This window comes from Hippoglossus stenolepis, chromosome 19 (assembly GCF_022539355.2).
Source record: "Hippoglossus stenolepis isolate QCI-W04-F060 chromosome 19, HSTE1.2, whole genome shotgun sequence".
NCBI classification, from domain to species: Eukaryota; Metazoa; Chordata; class Actinopteri; order Pleuronectiformes; family Pleuronectidae; genus Hippoglossus; species Hippoglossus stenolepis.
In genome coordinates this window covers 10,905,665-10,921,062 of record NC_061501.1, presented here as the reverse complement: position 1 = coordinate 10,921,062, position 15,398 = coordinate 10,905,665, and the positions used below count along the sequence as shown (strand labels likewise).

Sequence of the window (15,398 nt, the reverse complement as noted above, 5' to 3'; positions counted from 1 at the left end):
CCACAAACTTTCCACAGAGCTCAGAGAAATGATTAAACACAGAAAGGTTGAAGGTAAAATCACTAGATCTATATTTTCAGCATTAGATACTTAACAGAAATGTATTTTTGTTTAGTTGTAGTTTTTTTTGTTTATTCTTTATTGTTTTAAACCCCCTTATGACAACCATCAAATGCAAGAGTTTCATTTTTGTCCTTTTTCTAAGTGACCTGATCTAAATCCGATTCATGCGAATATCAATTCTGACTTTTAAAAGATGGGATATTTCAAACTCTAAGAAAATGAAGATGCTATTGGTGTTTAAACTCAATTATTTTGGTTGTGAGGGCTAGAGACCTGCACCCCAGTAGAGCTTCAACTCTAGAAACACCTCTGATTTGACCCCTGCTTGGAGGAGAGGACAGTCAGGGATGAGAGGGGGAGGTCAGAAAAGAGAAAGAGAGATGGCGAGACACCAGTTCATGGTCTATGAAAGCTTTTTAACGGGTTGGCAGAGCTGCTGACCTGCCAGTCCGAGTCCTTGGCCTCCTCTGCGTTGGCAGGCATCGGCATCACCAGCAAGTTCTGCAGGATAAAAGCAGCCTGGACACACAAAACAAAAAAAGAGAGACACACATGCACAGGTTGGGTCCAGTTAGACTGCATCTACAACAGTGCCATCTGCCTGTATTTGACTGGTAATACAAGAGAGGCCAAACATTTTCTGACCACTGACAGAGTGAAACTGAAGTATGCCTTGATCCACTGTGTTAAACAGTTGTTTGCACCAAAGTTATAAAAGTCATTTTGGGAGACAGCAACAACAGTGGGTGCTGAGATTTGACAATTTGCAATGTATTAGATGTAGCTTTTGCCAATCAAATATAAAAACTACGAACAATTGCAGTTCCAACACTGTACCTCTCTGCGGACCATGCTGCTCTCCTGCTGATCCAGGAGGATGTTGAGCAACGTGCCCCACAGACCTCCACTGATGTTCTGACAGCTCGCACACAGAGTCTGGCACCCGCTGGGCACCGACGACAGAGCTCCACCCAGAGCCAAGCTGGCGAACCTCACCTGACACGGGAGGGGAGACGCAAAGTTCGGTGAACGAAGCGGGAAGAGAACGATACAGGACAATAACATCCATGTATATACATCATACATCATAAGTGGTTTCATTTCTTTCCAAAAAGCTTAGAATATAGAAACGTACTTTTATGCCCTCATAATAAACGTTAAAGTGTGATTAGAAGGTAAAAAATGTTCCTTACCTCTGGGTCTCGATCCACCCATAGTGGGATGAGCCAGGCCAAACCCAGCTGAGAGTTACTAGCCTCCTCGGCAGCTGCCTCATTCCCCAAAGACCACTGGGAAATGAAGTCCTTCATGCAGAAAAAATTAAAAGAGTTTTGTTTGAATAACATTTTTTTGTTGCTTTACTGCGTTGACTGTCAGTCCAAATAGTCGACTCTGTAACAGCTTTTATGGCTGTGGTCAGTTTTGTCCATTGCTGACACTTGCCTTGTCCTTGTTTTCAGTCAACATCTCATGCGACAGGTGAAGCAGAGAGATGACGGCATTCTTCGTCACACCTTTCCCCATGAACGACATCGAGTTTCCTCCCCACTCAACATAAAAAGAGGAGATCACCTGTGAAAAGGACAGAAGATTATACTGGGAATAATTGAATAAAAAAAAAAAAAAGAGAGCAGTCGGTGCAGTGCAATGGTTTATTTCATTGCTTTCCCTTCCAGAGTTTCTCAACCTGAAAAAACATAGCTGGCAAAACAGCATGCTGATTGGATTTGGTAAGTGGTTGTTATCACAGTCTCAGTATTTTTCATTTGAACACCAAAGATAGAGTCAGTGAACAAAGCGTTTCTGAGTTGGCGATTACCAGATACTTGTCATGCAACTCACGGCATCAGATCGAAAGATAAATACAGCGGAGACTAATTATTTTGCTTTGATGCGCCATCAGGATGAGGGACTGCACTGAAGGGCAGATGAAGACCGAGGGGCTGCTGGGTTTTAGGGCACTGCAGTGCCACAAGTACAGGGTGAGAGGTGGGTCACAGGGCGGGCATCTGATTGTTGGAGAGAGTTGAGAGTTGGAGCTAAGTACTGGAGGTGTTGAATGAATCATGAATTAAGCTCCAGTCCTCATCTAATCTTAATTCATGAAAGCTGCCCAATGTGGACACAGAATAGTCTATTCCACAGGGGGCTTCATTCCAAAACAGATTAAACTGTGGACACTTTTATGCTGAGCACTGCTACTCAAGCTGGTCGACACTGTTACACTATTGTTTTACGGACTGTTGAACAGCTGAACAGATGGAATAGGCAAGGCTGATTAATCTCATCAGCATCACAGTGTGGCACGTCTGATCAATGACATTTTTTTTAGGATTTGCGATTCATGTCCCATAACCATATTTTGCTTAATTTTAATTAATTCCTCAGAAAGTTATGTGCTTTTTGTTTTGTGGATTTTTTGTAGACAGTCTCATCTTTGATGAGAGGGTACGAGACACGCACCTCCAGCAGCCCACTGAGATACTTTGAGCAGAGGGAGACAGGCTCCAGGTCAGGGCAGTGCGAGCTCCAGCCAGGCTCAGCAGTCAGGCTGACCATGCCCTGCAGCGTCCTCTCCAGGCTGGGAAGGCCATAGAATCGCGGGGCATCGGACACCCGCAGGCTCCGAAGCAGACACACTGCCAGCTGGCTCTTGAAGGGGCCGGCTAATGCCAAACATAGCCTGGACAGACAGGAGTGAGAAAGAGCAAAATATGATGCAAATCAGACAGGAGATGAGACAAGAGGCGGAATAAAAGAGGAAGCTTTTTATGTGTTGGGCGTCCATGTTCTAAATGACTGAGCGAGGAGCATTTCCATCACAAATTAGCTAAATATAAACACTTTCCCTCAAGTGGGAGAACTCTAGGGAGATTTTTCGCTCTTGATATTAATCAATTTTCTAACCCCAAAGGAAGGTTTAGTAGCATTACATCAGAGTACATGTATCTTTCCAATAGTCTAAAAGAGTAATACAAAGATATATGTAATATAAATGAGGAAAAAATGATGCAGAGGACAATATAATAGTCCTAGAAGCATTTTGGCATATATGTAGAAATCTGTACTTAATACCTTGAAAGCAAATAAAATCAAATTGTAAGAACCTTTTTCAACTAATTGTTAAATTGTAATAAAACAACAAAATGAAGAGTAAAGAGTTGCAGGTTTTGGTGTGAAATCTTCCCACCTGTCAGTCGTGCATGATAGTCGGAGGAGTAAGGTATTGAAGAAGCCGGTGAGTTCTCTCTGCAGTCTCTGGCCGACGTGGTTCTTCAGTTCCTCTGGTTCCCCTGTGTTCTGAGTCGAGGTCTGAGTCTCCACAGCAAGCAGCAAATTCAGGAGGGACACTGACTCCTGGATGATTAATGGAGGAATGAACAGTTTTTCATCCATTTTCAGTAAGACAATACTTGCATGGTTCATTCAGTACCTTATGAATGTGTTGGTGAGATTTGTTTCCTTTTTATGGATTTTTGTACTTAAGGTAAATGGTAAAACAAAAGTTCTGGGATTTATCTTCCCACCTTTCAACTCAAACAATAAAGTGTATTTGTCAGAGCCCCTTCTCTCCCTTAAAAACTCAGATGCAGAATTTCTCACAGAGAGCAGTGCACGCCGAGTAGATAGTTAACGCAAGTGTAGGAAGCGACAGATGTTCGTGAAACAGCTCAGTAATTACAGAAAAGTTGGAGCAGAGCGGAGCCGCTCACCCCTACCAGGCATTCAATCTGAGTCTGCTTTAGCTGCCAGGGGAAGGCTTATTGTTTACACACACATTAATGAGAAAGCCAAGGTGAGACTGATTAAATCCTAAAAGCAGCTCTCCCAACTAAAACAGTGCGGTGATTCTCCTCCTCCGGCAAGACTATGAATCCAACTCAGTTTTAAATGAGCTAAGGAAATAATCTGTGCTGCAGGTCGGAGGTGGTTTGCTGTGATACTGCTGTTCTGTTTTTATGAGAGCGTAATGCGTTTGGCTCGTGCGACGGCGTGTGATTTATTGAAGCATTGATTACAGGTGTATAAACCCTCTGTGTTGGGGAGGAGAGTCTTTTGAGGGTTTTCTTATTTTAGAAATGTTAGCAAGCCGAACATGCAGAAACATATAATTTGACTAATATTTCCTTTTGTATTTTATTTTTACGACAAACAAACTCTCTACCCACCCACCGTCAAACCTGTCCAAACAGGTCACACTTGTTAATTATATACATGTATAAATCTGTGTTTGCATACATGCCTGCATCAATCTCCAAGGTAAAAGCAATATAAATAAATAGGCATATACACAAACAAATTATTACCATTTGTAAAGGAACATGGTGAGAATAAAAGCACTAAACAAATACTTATTTATCATGGAAATAATGAATTAACTGGTTGAGAACAGAAACGGAGAGAAAATAAATAAATATGTCGAAGACATTCAAATAATTACACTATATTTTACTGTGGTCTGCATGAATAAATATCCTTAATTGAAAAAGACTGCTCAGGGATATCAAGTAAACTGTGAATACTGGATCCCAGATGGGGAGAAATTTGTCCTTGGACCCTCTGAGTAAATGTTTAATCTCCTCGAGCTATATAAATTGTATCAGGTAACTCAACCACAAAGAAGCTTTGGGTCGATTTGTTCATTCCCGATGTAATATTACTCTATTGCCTGTGAGCAGTGTGTTAAAATCAATTGTGTTTTCATGTCTTTTTCTTAATGTAGGATATTTTTAATCTGCGACACAAAATATGGCGACTGCTGCCAGAGAAGTTATACAATCCCTGATTATTGAAATGAGCCCTTTTTGAATTAAAAGTGACCTCATCACATCATCTAAACTTAAAAATGAAGATATGTTTGGAAAATTTAGGTCATGGCAGTGACAGAAGTGAACTTGAGCTGTGACAGATATTAAAATGCAAGACGTGGCTTCACAGTGGCACCAGTCGGCGTCAGGAGTTTGAAGCCAGTAAATATTTTTTGGGACATTTCCGATAACAGTAGCACAGATTTGGAGGAGCTAAGCCTTCCTGGATTTTAAGTCTAAGTAATAGTTCTATACGTCCTCTAAGGTTGTTAATGTTCCATATAAATGCAATGAAAGCTTCAGCAAAAGATTTGAAGAAAAATTGAAGAAGATAAAATGGAACACGAAGCAGAACTTGGGGAGCACCTACATTTTCACTCAACACTTTGCATTGCCTTTAGTGTATTCATGATTTCTGTATGTTGTGTATATAATGTGAGTTAGATCTCAGTCCTATGCGTTGTGTTAATAGAAAGAGCCCAGAATTTATGTTGAAATGTTCCATGTCAGTCCTGTTGTTTGTTATTTCTGATGTACTGTAAGTAGGTATGAGAACATGTTTGATTGATTGCTCCTGGGTCGGTCGTTCACCATTTCTTTCCCTTATTTGTTGAGCAACAGACGAACGGCTTTCCCTTCATGCTCACAGACGTATCCACAAGATTTTAAGAAGAGTCGTTGTGTCTTTTCAGTTGATAACAAATTGTGCTCAGTTTGGAGAACAAGCTTACTTTGATAACATGGCTGCTGGCTCCAGCCACATGATCCATAGACTAATGTAATACCAGTGCATCCCAGCCTCAAGAATATAATAATTAAACCACTTTGTGTCACACAACTCTCAAATCATGCCTTGAATCCCAAACCTTAAGAAGAAATACTGTTCTGTTATTGTGGTTTTTTTCCTGACAGGCTTGTCTGCAAAGTGTAAATTATCTGTACCTGGCTGAGAAGCACCTCTAGTATCCAACGCAGGTCCTCGTCCTCTGGGTCAGAAGCAGACTCGGTGTGCATCTGTCTGAAGTAGGCATTCAAAAATGCAACAATGCCCACCAGCAACCTCTCATCCTCAACACAGGCTGGACGCACCTGGAGAAACCTGCAGGGATGGAGAGACAAAGAAAATGTCAACAGGAGGGAGAGAAAGTGGCTGAAAGGAAGATACTCAATAACAACATATCCTGAAGTACACTGAGAGAGAAAATAAGGTTCTATCCACTATTGTTTTCCCTATTTATCCTCTTTTTTTTGCTCTGTTGTAAAGAATCATTGCACAGAGGAAATATTAGTTTACGGTAATATGCCACAAGAGAGGAAAGACCTAGACTTTGGCAGTGGGTGGTAGTAAACTGATGGAATCCACTGAAATACTTAAATGTACTTTAATGGCTTAAATGCACTTTCATGGATTAAAAGTATTTTTCATTATTACTAAAGCAATACATTCCATCAAAACTTTTTAGGTTTTTAGGTAAAGCTTTAGGATTAGAACTAATTGAGAAAGAATGTAATTGTAAAAACAAAGAGTGCAATAAAAATAAAGATAAAAGCTAAACATATTATTTATAGTTTGTTGGCTAAAAAGAAAATCAGGAAATCTGGACAATGCCAAGCAGAAAAACTAGAAACAAAACTTTAATGAACATATTTAAAAACAGAAAAGGGATTTAATACTTTTAATACGCATCAATTTTCTAAAAGACATAAAAGACAAAGCCACACTGTGCTCGCTGAGCCAAGTAAAACGTTGTGTTCACAGCAAGACGTGTTTTGTTCTACAACTGCAGTAATAATGATAATGGCAGCCATAAAAACCCTCCCATTATTTTCTTAATTCATAAACCTTAACAAGGCATATTTACTGACTTTGGTTATCAGCACATGAAACTGCAGTAGTTAAATGCCTGTGCGATGTACCTGGTCATTGCTGAGTGCCAACTGAGCGAGTGAAGAGTGTCTCTGCAGCTGTGGCTGGGGACATGCGGGAGGGCCAGTCTGTCAATCAGCAGGTAGAGGCTGAGCCTGGAGAGGGCAGAGGTCACAGACCTGTGTCCTGCTGCCCTGCCGATGGCCTGGATGCAGTCCGGCAGCGCGGCGGGGAGGTGCACCGCCCGCAGCCACAGAACCTGTTCGTCTGACAGCTTTAAGTCGGGATGAAATCTGGGAAGAACAAATTGCTAATGGTTAACACATAGATATTCAAAATCTGATTAAACGACTACTGATGTGCTGGCGAGCATGTCTCATAAGGAGCAGCATAATAATGAAACCATTAACAAACACATTTGATCACCAATCTGGAGGGATGACACATTTATCAGTCATCCTGCGAGAGACGTTATCTGACAATTAGTTGTGACAGAAACAAGCAGACGCAGCAAGGATCAAACCAGCTCCATTTAATAAGCCGTACTCAAGTTGAAACTATGACTATGAATATTAAAAAAAATAGTAGTAAGAAACAACAATATCATCAAAGGTTTAAGACTTTAACCGTATAATATGTAACTTTGACCACTAGGGGGTCTCTCAATTAAAACAATAACAAAAGAACTAGTTCTTGTGAAGCAGCGTGTTCACCAACATTGCCATTGAAAATCTACGATCAACACTCAGGCACAAATCAGGTTGACAGATGAGGTAATGTACTAATGTTTTATTCACGTTATTCAGATAATGGCAATGAATAATCGTGATTCATTAAATGTTACCAATACAAGCAGTTGAAGGAAAAAACAGCCAACTGGCTAACTGGCTAGCAGGGTGCTTTGGCTTTGTGTGAAGTTGTTTGGCCTGGAAGTTACAGCAGAGACAGCCAAAGCCACGGGGAAAGCTGATGTGACGCAATTAAAAGGCGACCAAAATGAAATGTCCCATAAAACTGGGTATTTTTCTGGGTTGGAACTAAATAATGTAAGTACATAAGTCAACAAAATATAAAACATAGGTCTATTTGATTTTAGATATTTAAATGAAGAATTGTGAGATATAAAACCTTTCAGTTTAAGACAAAGTAATAAGTCTAAGGAAGGCACATCTCAATTTCAACGACAACCTCATCTTAAACAAATACTCTGCTCCAGATGATAATTTAGTTTCAGACAGATTGATCCATGTATTGCGTATTTTTAAATGTCTTTGCTGTAATCAAGCTTGATGAAACTGTATGAGAGACGTTCCAATCTGTTTGAATTAGGTCACATTAGAAGTAAATGGAGACAGATTAAACATAAGATCCAGTGCCTCTGAAACTAGTTTTTTCCTACAATTCTCCATAAAGAAAACAATGTGCACATGAGATACTGTATGAAGTCTCTTTCTGTTGGTTAAAAAAATCCAGCCAAGGAATTAAAATTCTGTCCTGCCAGTTTCACCAAAACTCAATTTTTTGTGCCACAAACAATAAAATATTGCACATTCATCTCAAAACAATGCAAAAAAAACCAAACATAAAATTCAATAGATAAATGAATAAACTGTAAATGAAAACAAATTAAGAGACAATTAACAACAATTACATTTCTCGTGACAGCGACACTGACCTTGCTCTCCAGGGATCCATCATAGGGTTTACATAACAACACAACTTAAAGAAAGAAACATTGAGGTTCTTACTCAGGGTCCCTGGTTGGACCATGCAGCTCCTCAAGGAGGTTGTCTATCCCAGAATGCCATGCAGTGTTCCAGGCCACCTGCAGGGCTTGGCGAGCAGGGGCCAGGGTCAGGAGGCCAGAGGATGAAGGCAGGACGCAGCAGTACGGGCTGACGGCGTGATGACTCGCTGCCTGGAACGGGAGGTTGTACCTGGGAGAAAAGTTAGGAGAAGAGTCAAACTTAGTGAATACTGCTTGTAACGTGTTGTTGATGAGGGGAAAGCAGCCCTGATGTGATTTGAAAAGATGCCCTTCACAACTTCATGGATGATGTTACCTGCGTATTACTGTCAGAGGAAGGGAGAACGGTGCGAGAGTCACATCTGTGCTGGATTTGTCCGACCTTATGTGACAGGAAAGGATCCAGTAAATCAGATTTCTGCATGGTCGTACACACTGTTATTAGAAGTATAGCTTAGCACAAAGAGAGGTAAAAAAACAAAAACTCACCATATTTCGATGCCGGCAATCTCATCAAACAACAGCAAACTCATTAAGATAGCGATCTCATTCCCACTGCTTTTGTTCTCCTTCAATATCAGGGATGCTAAAATGGAGACACAACATACACAATATATGAAAGCATAATAGCCACACCCTAAACTTTATCTCTCCAGTTGAACACATATATGAGAGCTTTATATTTGAAATTTCATTAGACAGAGAGAGACCAGAGAGAAACACTTGAAAATCCTCGATGAGACTGCCAACCCACTACTGGCTTTGCTTCCATTATGATATTATCATGAATCTGAAATTAAAGGTGGAGTTGGTGAGTTGTTTTTGAAACCCTTTTTATCTTGTTTGCTGAAATCCTCTTCACGTCCCGATATCCATCAATAAATAAAGTTGTGACATGTTTGGCTGCCGTATCTGTCTGTCACTAACTGTCCCGACTGCCTGTGTGCACCGTGCTGTCACTGCGCATGACTAGAGTCTTCAGCCAGGGAGACATACACGTCTGAAGTAGAAACAAGTTAGCGAGCAACTTCTAGCAGTTGTCAGTCAGTGCAAGTTCATATAAGTTTGGGGGAGTAGCTTTGACGAGAGGTCCGATGGGAGGGAGTGGGATGTATCTGTCGCTCTTTTTCAAAGTGTAGCCTGCTCTTGCTAGTTTTTTCCAGGATTACCAACCCTTGCTTTAATGTAACAACTGACTGCTTTAAAATGAGCTGTGAAAACATTACAATTTGGAATCTATATATTTGTTGTCAATAATGCTCCAAAAACTATGCAGGTAGTCCTAATCAAGATGTTGTAAATGAGGGGCTGACAACAAAGTTACAGCAGTGCAAATTAATCTCTAGACGATACACTGGTGCTAAGATGAGCTCCATAGCAACCAGTTGCATCATACTAATATGCCACTTACTACAGTGTGACAACATGGTTAAAAGCTATGCATCAATGGATGCCTTGTCATCTTTTTTTGAGTATGTGCCCTCGAGCTACACAACACAACGTGTATAGCTGTTACTTAATGAGCTGTCTTGCGAATGTACCCCTAAGCAGTGTGAGGAGCAGGAGGTTGCGCTGTGCCAGGCTGTGCCTCAGAGATGGATCAGCATACACCAGCTTCCTCAGGATACATATACAAGGCTCCAGCAGGCAATCCAAGCTCTGGGGAGAACAACAACATACACACGGTGTTTAATTGCAGGGAAAACACAAACAAACACACACACACACACACATTCTCTTTCCGTCTCCCCCTGCTCTGTCTCACACATATAAATGCACAGGAGCTCTTTACTGTCACTTCACATAAGCTAAACCCAAATTTAATGACTGCGCAGGTTGCCGGCAGTGGAGGGTTGGAACAAATACGACCTGCAGGCATCGCTCTTTTACACACTTGTTAGCTGAGACGAGTCATTCTCTTTGGACCCTGTTCTTCCACCAACATGGAGCCACACATACATGATTACCCCTGTTAGCAGCGCAACGTGATTCTGATTCCTGGGAATGATCAGCAGACTGGAGTAACCAGAGGGGAAAAATCACTGCTGACCAGGGCCTGTCTGACACTATTAACACAGGCCATTTCATCCTTCCATCATGCACGCCTCAGTGGGTTTCCACCACATCTCCTGGCTGCACATGTGCTCACATGAGCACAGATAAGAGAGGACAAATTGAAGCACTTGTTAGAGCATTTATAAGATACAGGGTTTGTTCTATTTGGCGTCAACTGCGATCACTCGGCACACATCCTATTATCACTTCGCCGAAGCTTGTTTTTACCTTGTTGCCGTTGACACTTCCCATAATGAAAGAAAGGACTTTGTCTGTTATTCCAAGATTCTTCAGCACTGGGTGCATTGTCGTGTCTGCAGGAAAGTAAGAGAGCCATTCACAACACTGACGGTAGACATTTGCATAATCTTCAAATATTTGCTTCCCGTGCTTGTCTAAAACATATGGTGGTATGATGGCACAAGCTCTGTGCCACGCTGCTGCAAAATGTTGTTTTCTCACAAGGAGATCTTTCACTTGTGTATCACAAAAATGTTTAATGTTTTTCTTGATCTTATCAAGTAGATAAAATGTATTCTACAATTCAACAATCAGGCATTTTAACCTCTTTTCATACCGTTGACAATTTAGACACTAAACTACATCATGGAATATCAAGCTATTGGGATGAGACATAAATGACGTTTGTATGACCAATATACAGCTGTTGGAAAGTGTAGTCCCTGTATTTAATATTAAATTATAATTATTTTCTCTATTCTCTTTTACGATTAACTCACCTTGCAGCACCACAGACAGCTGCCCGGCTGCCGATCTTTTCAGAGAGATGTCGACAGTGTCTGAGGACAGGATACAAAACAGCTTCTCCACCGACTCCACCTGGCCACAGTTCAACACGTTAAGTAAACACGTATTTCTGTTTAAAGAGTGTCCTTCTATCTATGTTTGTAGATTCATACCTTGAGGACAGACTTGCTGTTTGTGTCCAGTGAGATGTCCAAAGGATTTCTGACACAGTAGAGATTGGGCAGCATGGAGATCACCGGTTGATCCTGGTCTTGTCTGACTGTTTTAGCTTCATCAGCGTTGGTTAGGTGAGGAATGACTTGTTGCGCTGCTGCTGTTCTCACACTGTTTGGAGGAGAACATTTCACTGAAAATCATACTGACTTAAAAACAACATTTACTTGATAAACCAGCTTTTTAATCTATGTTTAAGCTCTGATACATAGTTGAAAATGTTACCAGCCTTTCCTGACTTTTTAAATACAGCATCAAAATGACAGACATCTATTATTAGACAAATCTGTCTGTTGCCAAAATGTGCGAGAGCTTGTCTGCTGCCCAGTGTCTACTGTTAATTTCCATCTCTATCAATATTCATGGCCTGGGACAGACTGGCTGTTCAACACAGTCCTCACTGAGCATTTAGATGACTTGATGTGCACACTACCTGACAAGCAAAAGACAGTGGTAACATGTCCATCACAAGTGTTGTAAGACAAAATGTTCACTCTCCAGAGTTTGTTTGAGTCTCAAAAAAATATCACGCTTACACAAACATTCCTGTTACGCACACACACATCTGGGCAGGCACACAACCCACAAACAAACACAGCGACGCACAAATACAAACACAGACAACAACAAAAAAAGACCTAAACTCACGCAGGCTGTTTCGTGAAAAGGAGACGGAGTGCTGCTTTTAGTTTGGCTGAGCTTGGAAACACGTTGTCTCTTGTCACGTCCGACGTGTCACTTATCAGCAGGACGCAGTTACCCAGTGACTCTTCGGTGCCGGCATAACCCTGCCACACACACACACAGACACACACAGTTCTCACACTGCGTTTGCAGACAATGGAGCAAACAATGGGGAATTCCAGCTAAGCAGCGCAACAGTAAATAAAATATGCATCGCTTTGATTACGGGTGGTTTCATTTCGTCTCTTGTTGACATGGCGGGCCCATCTCTGAATGGCCTCCTTGAATTAAATCACACTTGACAGCCTAGTCAAAATCTCATGTATATTCATGAAGAATTTCCAGGCTTTCTGTTGCCTGAAACTGAACAATTAATAAAAGCTTGTTTTTTTCCACTCAAAAAGGAAACAATATAACACAGAATATGTAAATGAGAGAATAACTAAATTTTTCTCACTGGCAGCTCAATATGCAGTCTTTGTGGCCCAAGAGCGCTTAAATTGCACTTTTGATCACAGTTGTTTTGATTGCGGAGAACATACCCCTCCCCGCTCCATTAATATAATGTAATAACTTCCAAATGTGATGCTGCTTTATGAGCTCTGCAGTTGCCGGTACAAATGAAACAGAGCCTCCACGAGAGCACAACACCTGCAATATGGGCATGACCGGGTAAAGTGCCTCGTTGAATCTGTCCCAGGTTGATGCTGTCATCATCAATCGTCCCTTGAGCAGGAATAGCAGGATATCCTTGGCAGCCACGTTCACCTATAGATCACAGGTAAAGTGCGGAATTCACAAAGGCACAGCTGCTGAGAAGACATTTGCCAACAGGTACAGTAAATGATAGACTTTCAAACATCTAGATGACGTGACACCGGTGAACCCTGACATTTTAGCACAATCCCAGTACCTTTATTCTGCATTGTACAGCATTTATTCCTTAAAACCCTTAAGTAAACTAGCATACTAAAGAGCTGGCCAGAATGAAGGTTCTAATAAGTACCAATAATAACCTACTTTTTCTGCCGAGTCCTGGAGTCCAAACGCACTTAATTCATAGAGCACTCTGTGGTGGAGCAGGAAGTTGATTGCATCACAGGCTCCTTTTTGCTGTCGTGACACATTCTGGATGCCAACGCAGTCCTATGGGTGTATGTAAATCACACAAACGCACACCATGAAGTGTCGCTATCCTCTCACTTGTGCATGCACAGAGAGCTCCAATTCACTTTAAATGTAACCATGCACTCTAGACAGTGCTTGGTAGAAAGAACACGAAGACTGATTTCAAATGTCAAGAGGGTTTTTTTCACAGCAGACTGTCAAAGATGCTTGATTCATCCATCTTCATCCTACTTATCTACTTAAACAGACTCATATTATTGCTCTGGTACACGTTAGCCATGAAACCTGTGCAGTTATTTAAACACTTTATTTAAACACTTTAAACACTGTCAATAAAATGGCTTGCTCTGACCTTGACCAGGTTGAGTGCGCATGTGTACGTATCCGTCTTGACGGAAGGTAAAGGATGAGACAGCAGCTTGAGGAGAAGTTTCTGGCTCTCTGTCTGGAGAAGCGGGCTAGGCTGATCAAACTTCCACCTAGTGATGGACGACCAAAAGATGCAATATTGAGACACAGGATAAGAAATGACTGACTTTACAATACAAAAAAAAGAGGATTTTTCCAGTATCTTACAGGTAAGAGCAGATGTGAACACATTCTTTGACGATGGGTAAGTGCTGGTGAAACGGGAGGCCGTCGATGGCCTGGTCTGCCAGCTCCAGTAACTCCAACCAGTTTTTTTCTCCCTTGGTGAAGAAATAAATAAAGGAATTAATATTACCAGTCACATTCCATGCAGGTTTTCCTCAAGAAATGTAGGTTTCTATCTATACCTCAGCTTGTGCTTCCTTGAGAAAGTTGCAAGTGGACTCCATCCAGAGGGCAGCACGGGTCACCCTCGAGTAGAGGTCGTGGTGGTCAGAGTTCACCTGCTCCAAGTAAGCTACTGCTGTCTCTTGCACACTGGGGAATAAACTCCCCAAAGATGTGTCCAAGCATAGATGGAATACAGCTGTCGCAGTGCTTTCTGGGAGATTGTCACCAGCCTGCGCGAGGAAAGAACTTTAATTTCTAATCTTTATGAAGTCAAATAAGAAGTCAAAGAGGCACATACGCACCTTCTCAGGAGGGAGGATGGTCTGTAGGAGTTTAATGGTAAATATGGCCGTGCCTGTGTAAGCCATTCTGTGGTGAATCTGAGCGCTGTGAGGAATGTCTGCTGGGTGGCTCTGATGGTAGCTCAGGATATCGCCCAATAACTCCATAAAGGCTTGCAGCTTCTCCTTCTGAAATACAAAGAGACAGAAATGTAGACAAAAGAACACACACGCACCACACAAACAAACACACAGACACGTGCACATGTACTCACATCACGTGCGTGTTCATATTCACAGACACACACTGACGCACAGCTACTGGCTGAGAGCCAAGGAGAAAAATTGTTCGTTCCAGAGGTTAGGAATTGAATGTAATCAGATTTCAGAGTTATTTTGGGACGAGATACAGATCCACCCTATCTCAGTATGAATAAATTGGGACAATCTATTCTCAGCCACTTTATTCTGTGAGCAGAGAACGAACAATGGGAGGTAAGCACCAGCAGGGGGCAGTAGACGTCCTGTGCTTTGCTGTGGATGGCGTGAACAGTTCGGCCCATTCCCAGAGGAAAAACCTAGAGGTCTGGCACAGAAAAGCTGCTCTCCACATAAAGATGACAAAACAGTTCTCAGGCTGCACGTCTCTGGCCATGTATTAAACAGCAGAGGGCCAAGAGGGGCCTGGGCTTGACAAGTGTATAAGTCCCCCTGCAGAGGAACATACTCTTTAAACAGTCAGGGAGGATAACAAATGATTCTGCATGGTAAAGGGAAAAAAAACACACAACAACTTGAAACATTTCATTGTGTGGACTTTCTGCACAGAATAAATAGAGACATTTACTAAGCCAACAATTCTGCTCAGATAAACCCAGGGGTACAGCCAAGAGGTGTGCATGTACGTGTGAGGGGCTCTTTGTAACCAGCAGAAAGCCTTTGTAACCTTATATAATTCATTCAGCTCAATCAATTGCCTACAGTTCTCCTTGACAGTTGAGTACCGTATGCCTGTGTGTCTGTGG

General features: G+C 41.7%; 1 protein-coding gene across 1 annotated transcript in view; it reads right to left on the bottom strand.

The window, feature by feature from the left end:
• The window catches only part of rttn (rotatin), a 33,059-nt gene that overhangs the window by 10,637 nt on the left and 7,024 nt on the right, over nucleotides 1–15,398 (bottom strand). Inside the window, exons 11-32 of the mRNA XM_035142223.2 lie at nucleotides 14,395–14,562; nucleotides 14,110–14,322; nucleotides 13,910–14,022; nucleotides 13,686–13,812; nucleotides 13,226–13,351; nucleotides 12,857–12,973; nucleotides 12,170–12,309; nucleotides 11,461–11,632; nucleotides 11,281–11,380; nucleotides 10,769–10,854; nucleotides 10,027–10,144; nucleotides 8,975–9,071; nucleotides 8,802–8,867; nucleotides 8,487–8,675; nucleotides 6,789–7,031; nucleotides 5,814–5,970; nucleotides 3,254–3,420; nucleotides 2,527–2,746; nucleotides 1,507–1,635; nucleotides 1,257–1,367; nucleotides 901–1,059; nucleotides 505–582 (exon numbers count right to left, since the gene is read on the bottom strand). Coding sequence (XP_034998114.1) covers nucleotides 505–582; nucleotides 901–1,059; nucleotides 1,257–1,367; nucleotides 1,507–1,635; nucleotides 2,527–2,746; nucleotides 3,254–3,420; nucleotides 5,814–5,970; nucleotides 6,789–7,031; nucleotides 8,487–8,675; nucleotides 8,802–8,867; nucleotides 8,975–9,071; nucleotides 10,027–10,144; nucleotides 10,769–10,854; nucleotides 11,281–11,380; nucleotides 11,461–11,632; nucleotides 12,170–12,309; nucleotides 12,857–12,973; nucleotides 13,226–13,351; nucleotides 13,686–13,812; nucleotides 13,910–14,022; nucleotides 14,110–14,322; nucleotides 14,395–14,562 — 3,096 coding nt within the window. The remainder of the gene's footprint in view (nucleotides 1–504; nucleotides 583–900; nucleotides 1,060–1,256; nucleotides 1,368–1,506; nucleotides 1,636–2,526; nucleotides 2,747–3,253; nucleotides 3,421–5,813; nucleotides 5,971–6,788; nucleotides 7,032–8,486; nucleotides 8,676–8,801; nucleotides 8,868–8,974; nucleotides 9,072–10,026; nucleotides 10,145–10,768; nucleotides 10,855–11,280; nucleotides 11,381–11,460; nucleotides 11,633–12,169; nucleotides 12,310–12,856; nucleotides 12,974–13,225; nucleotides 13,352–13,685; nucleotides 13,813–13,909; nucleotides 14,023–14,109; nucleotides 14,323–14,394; nucleotides 14,563–15,398) is intronic.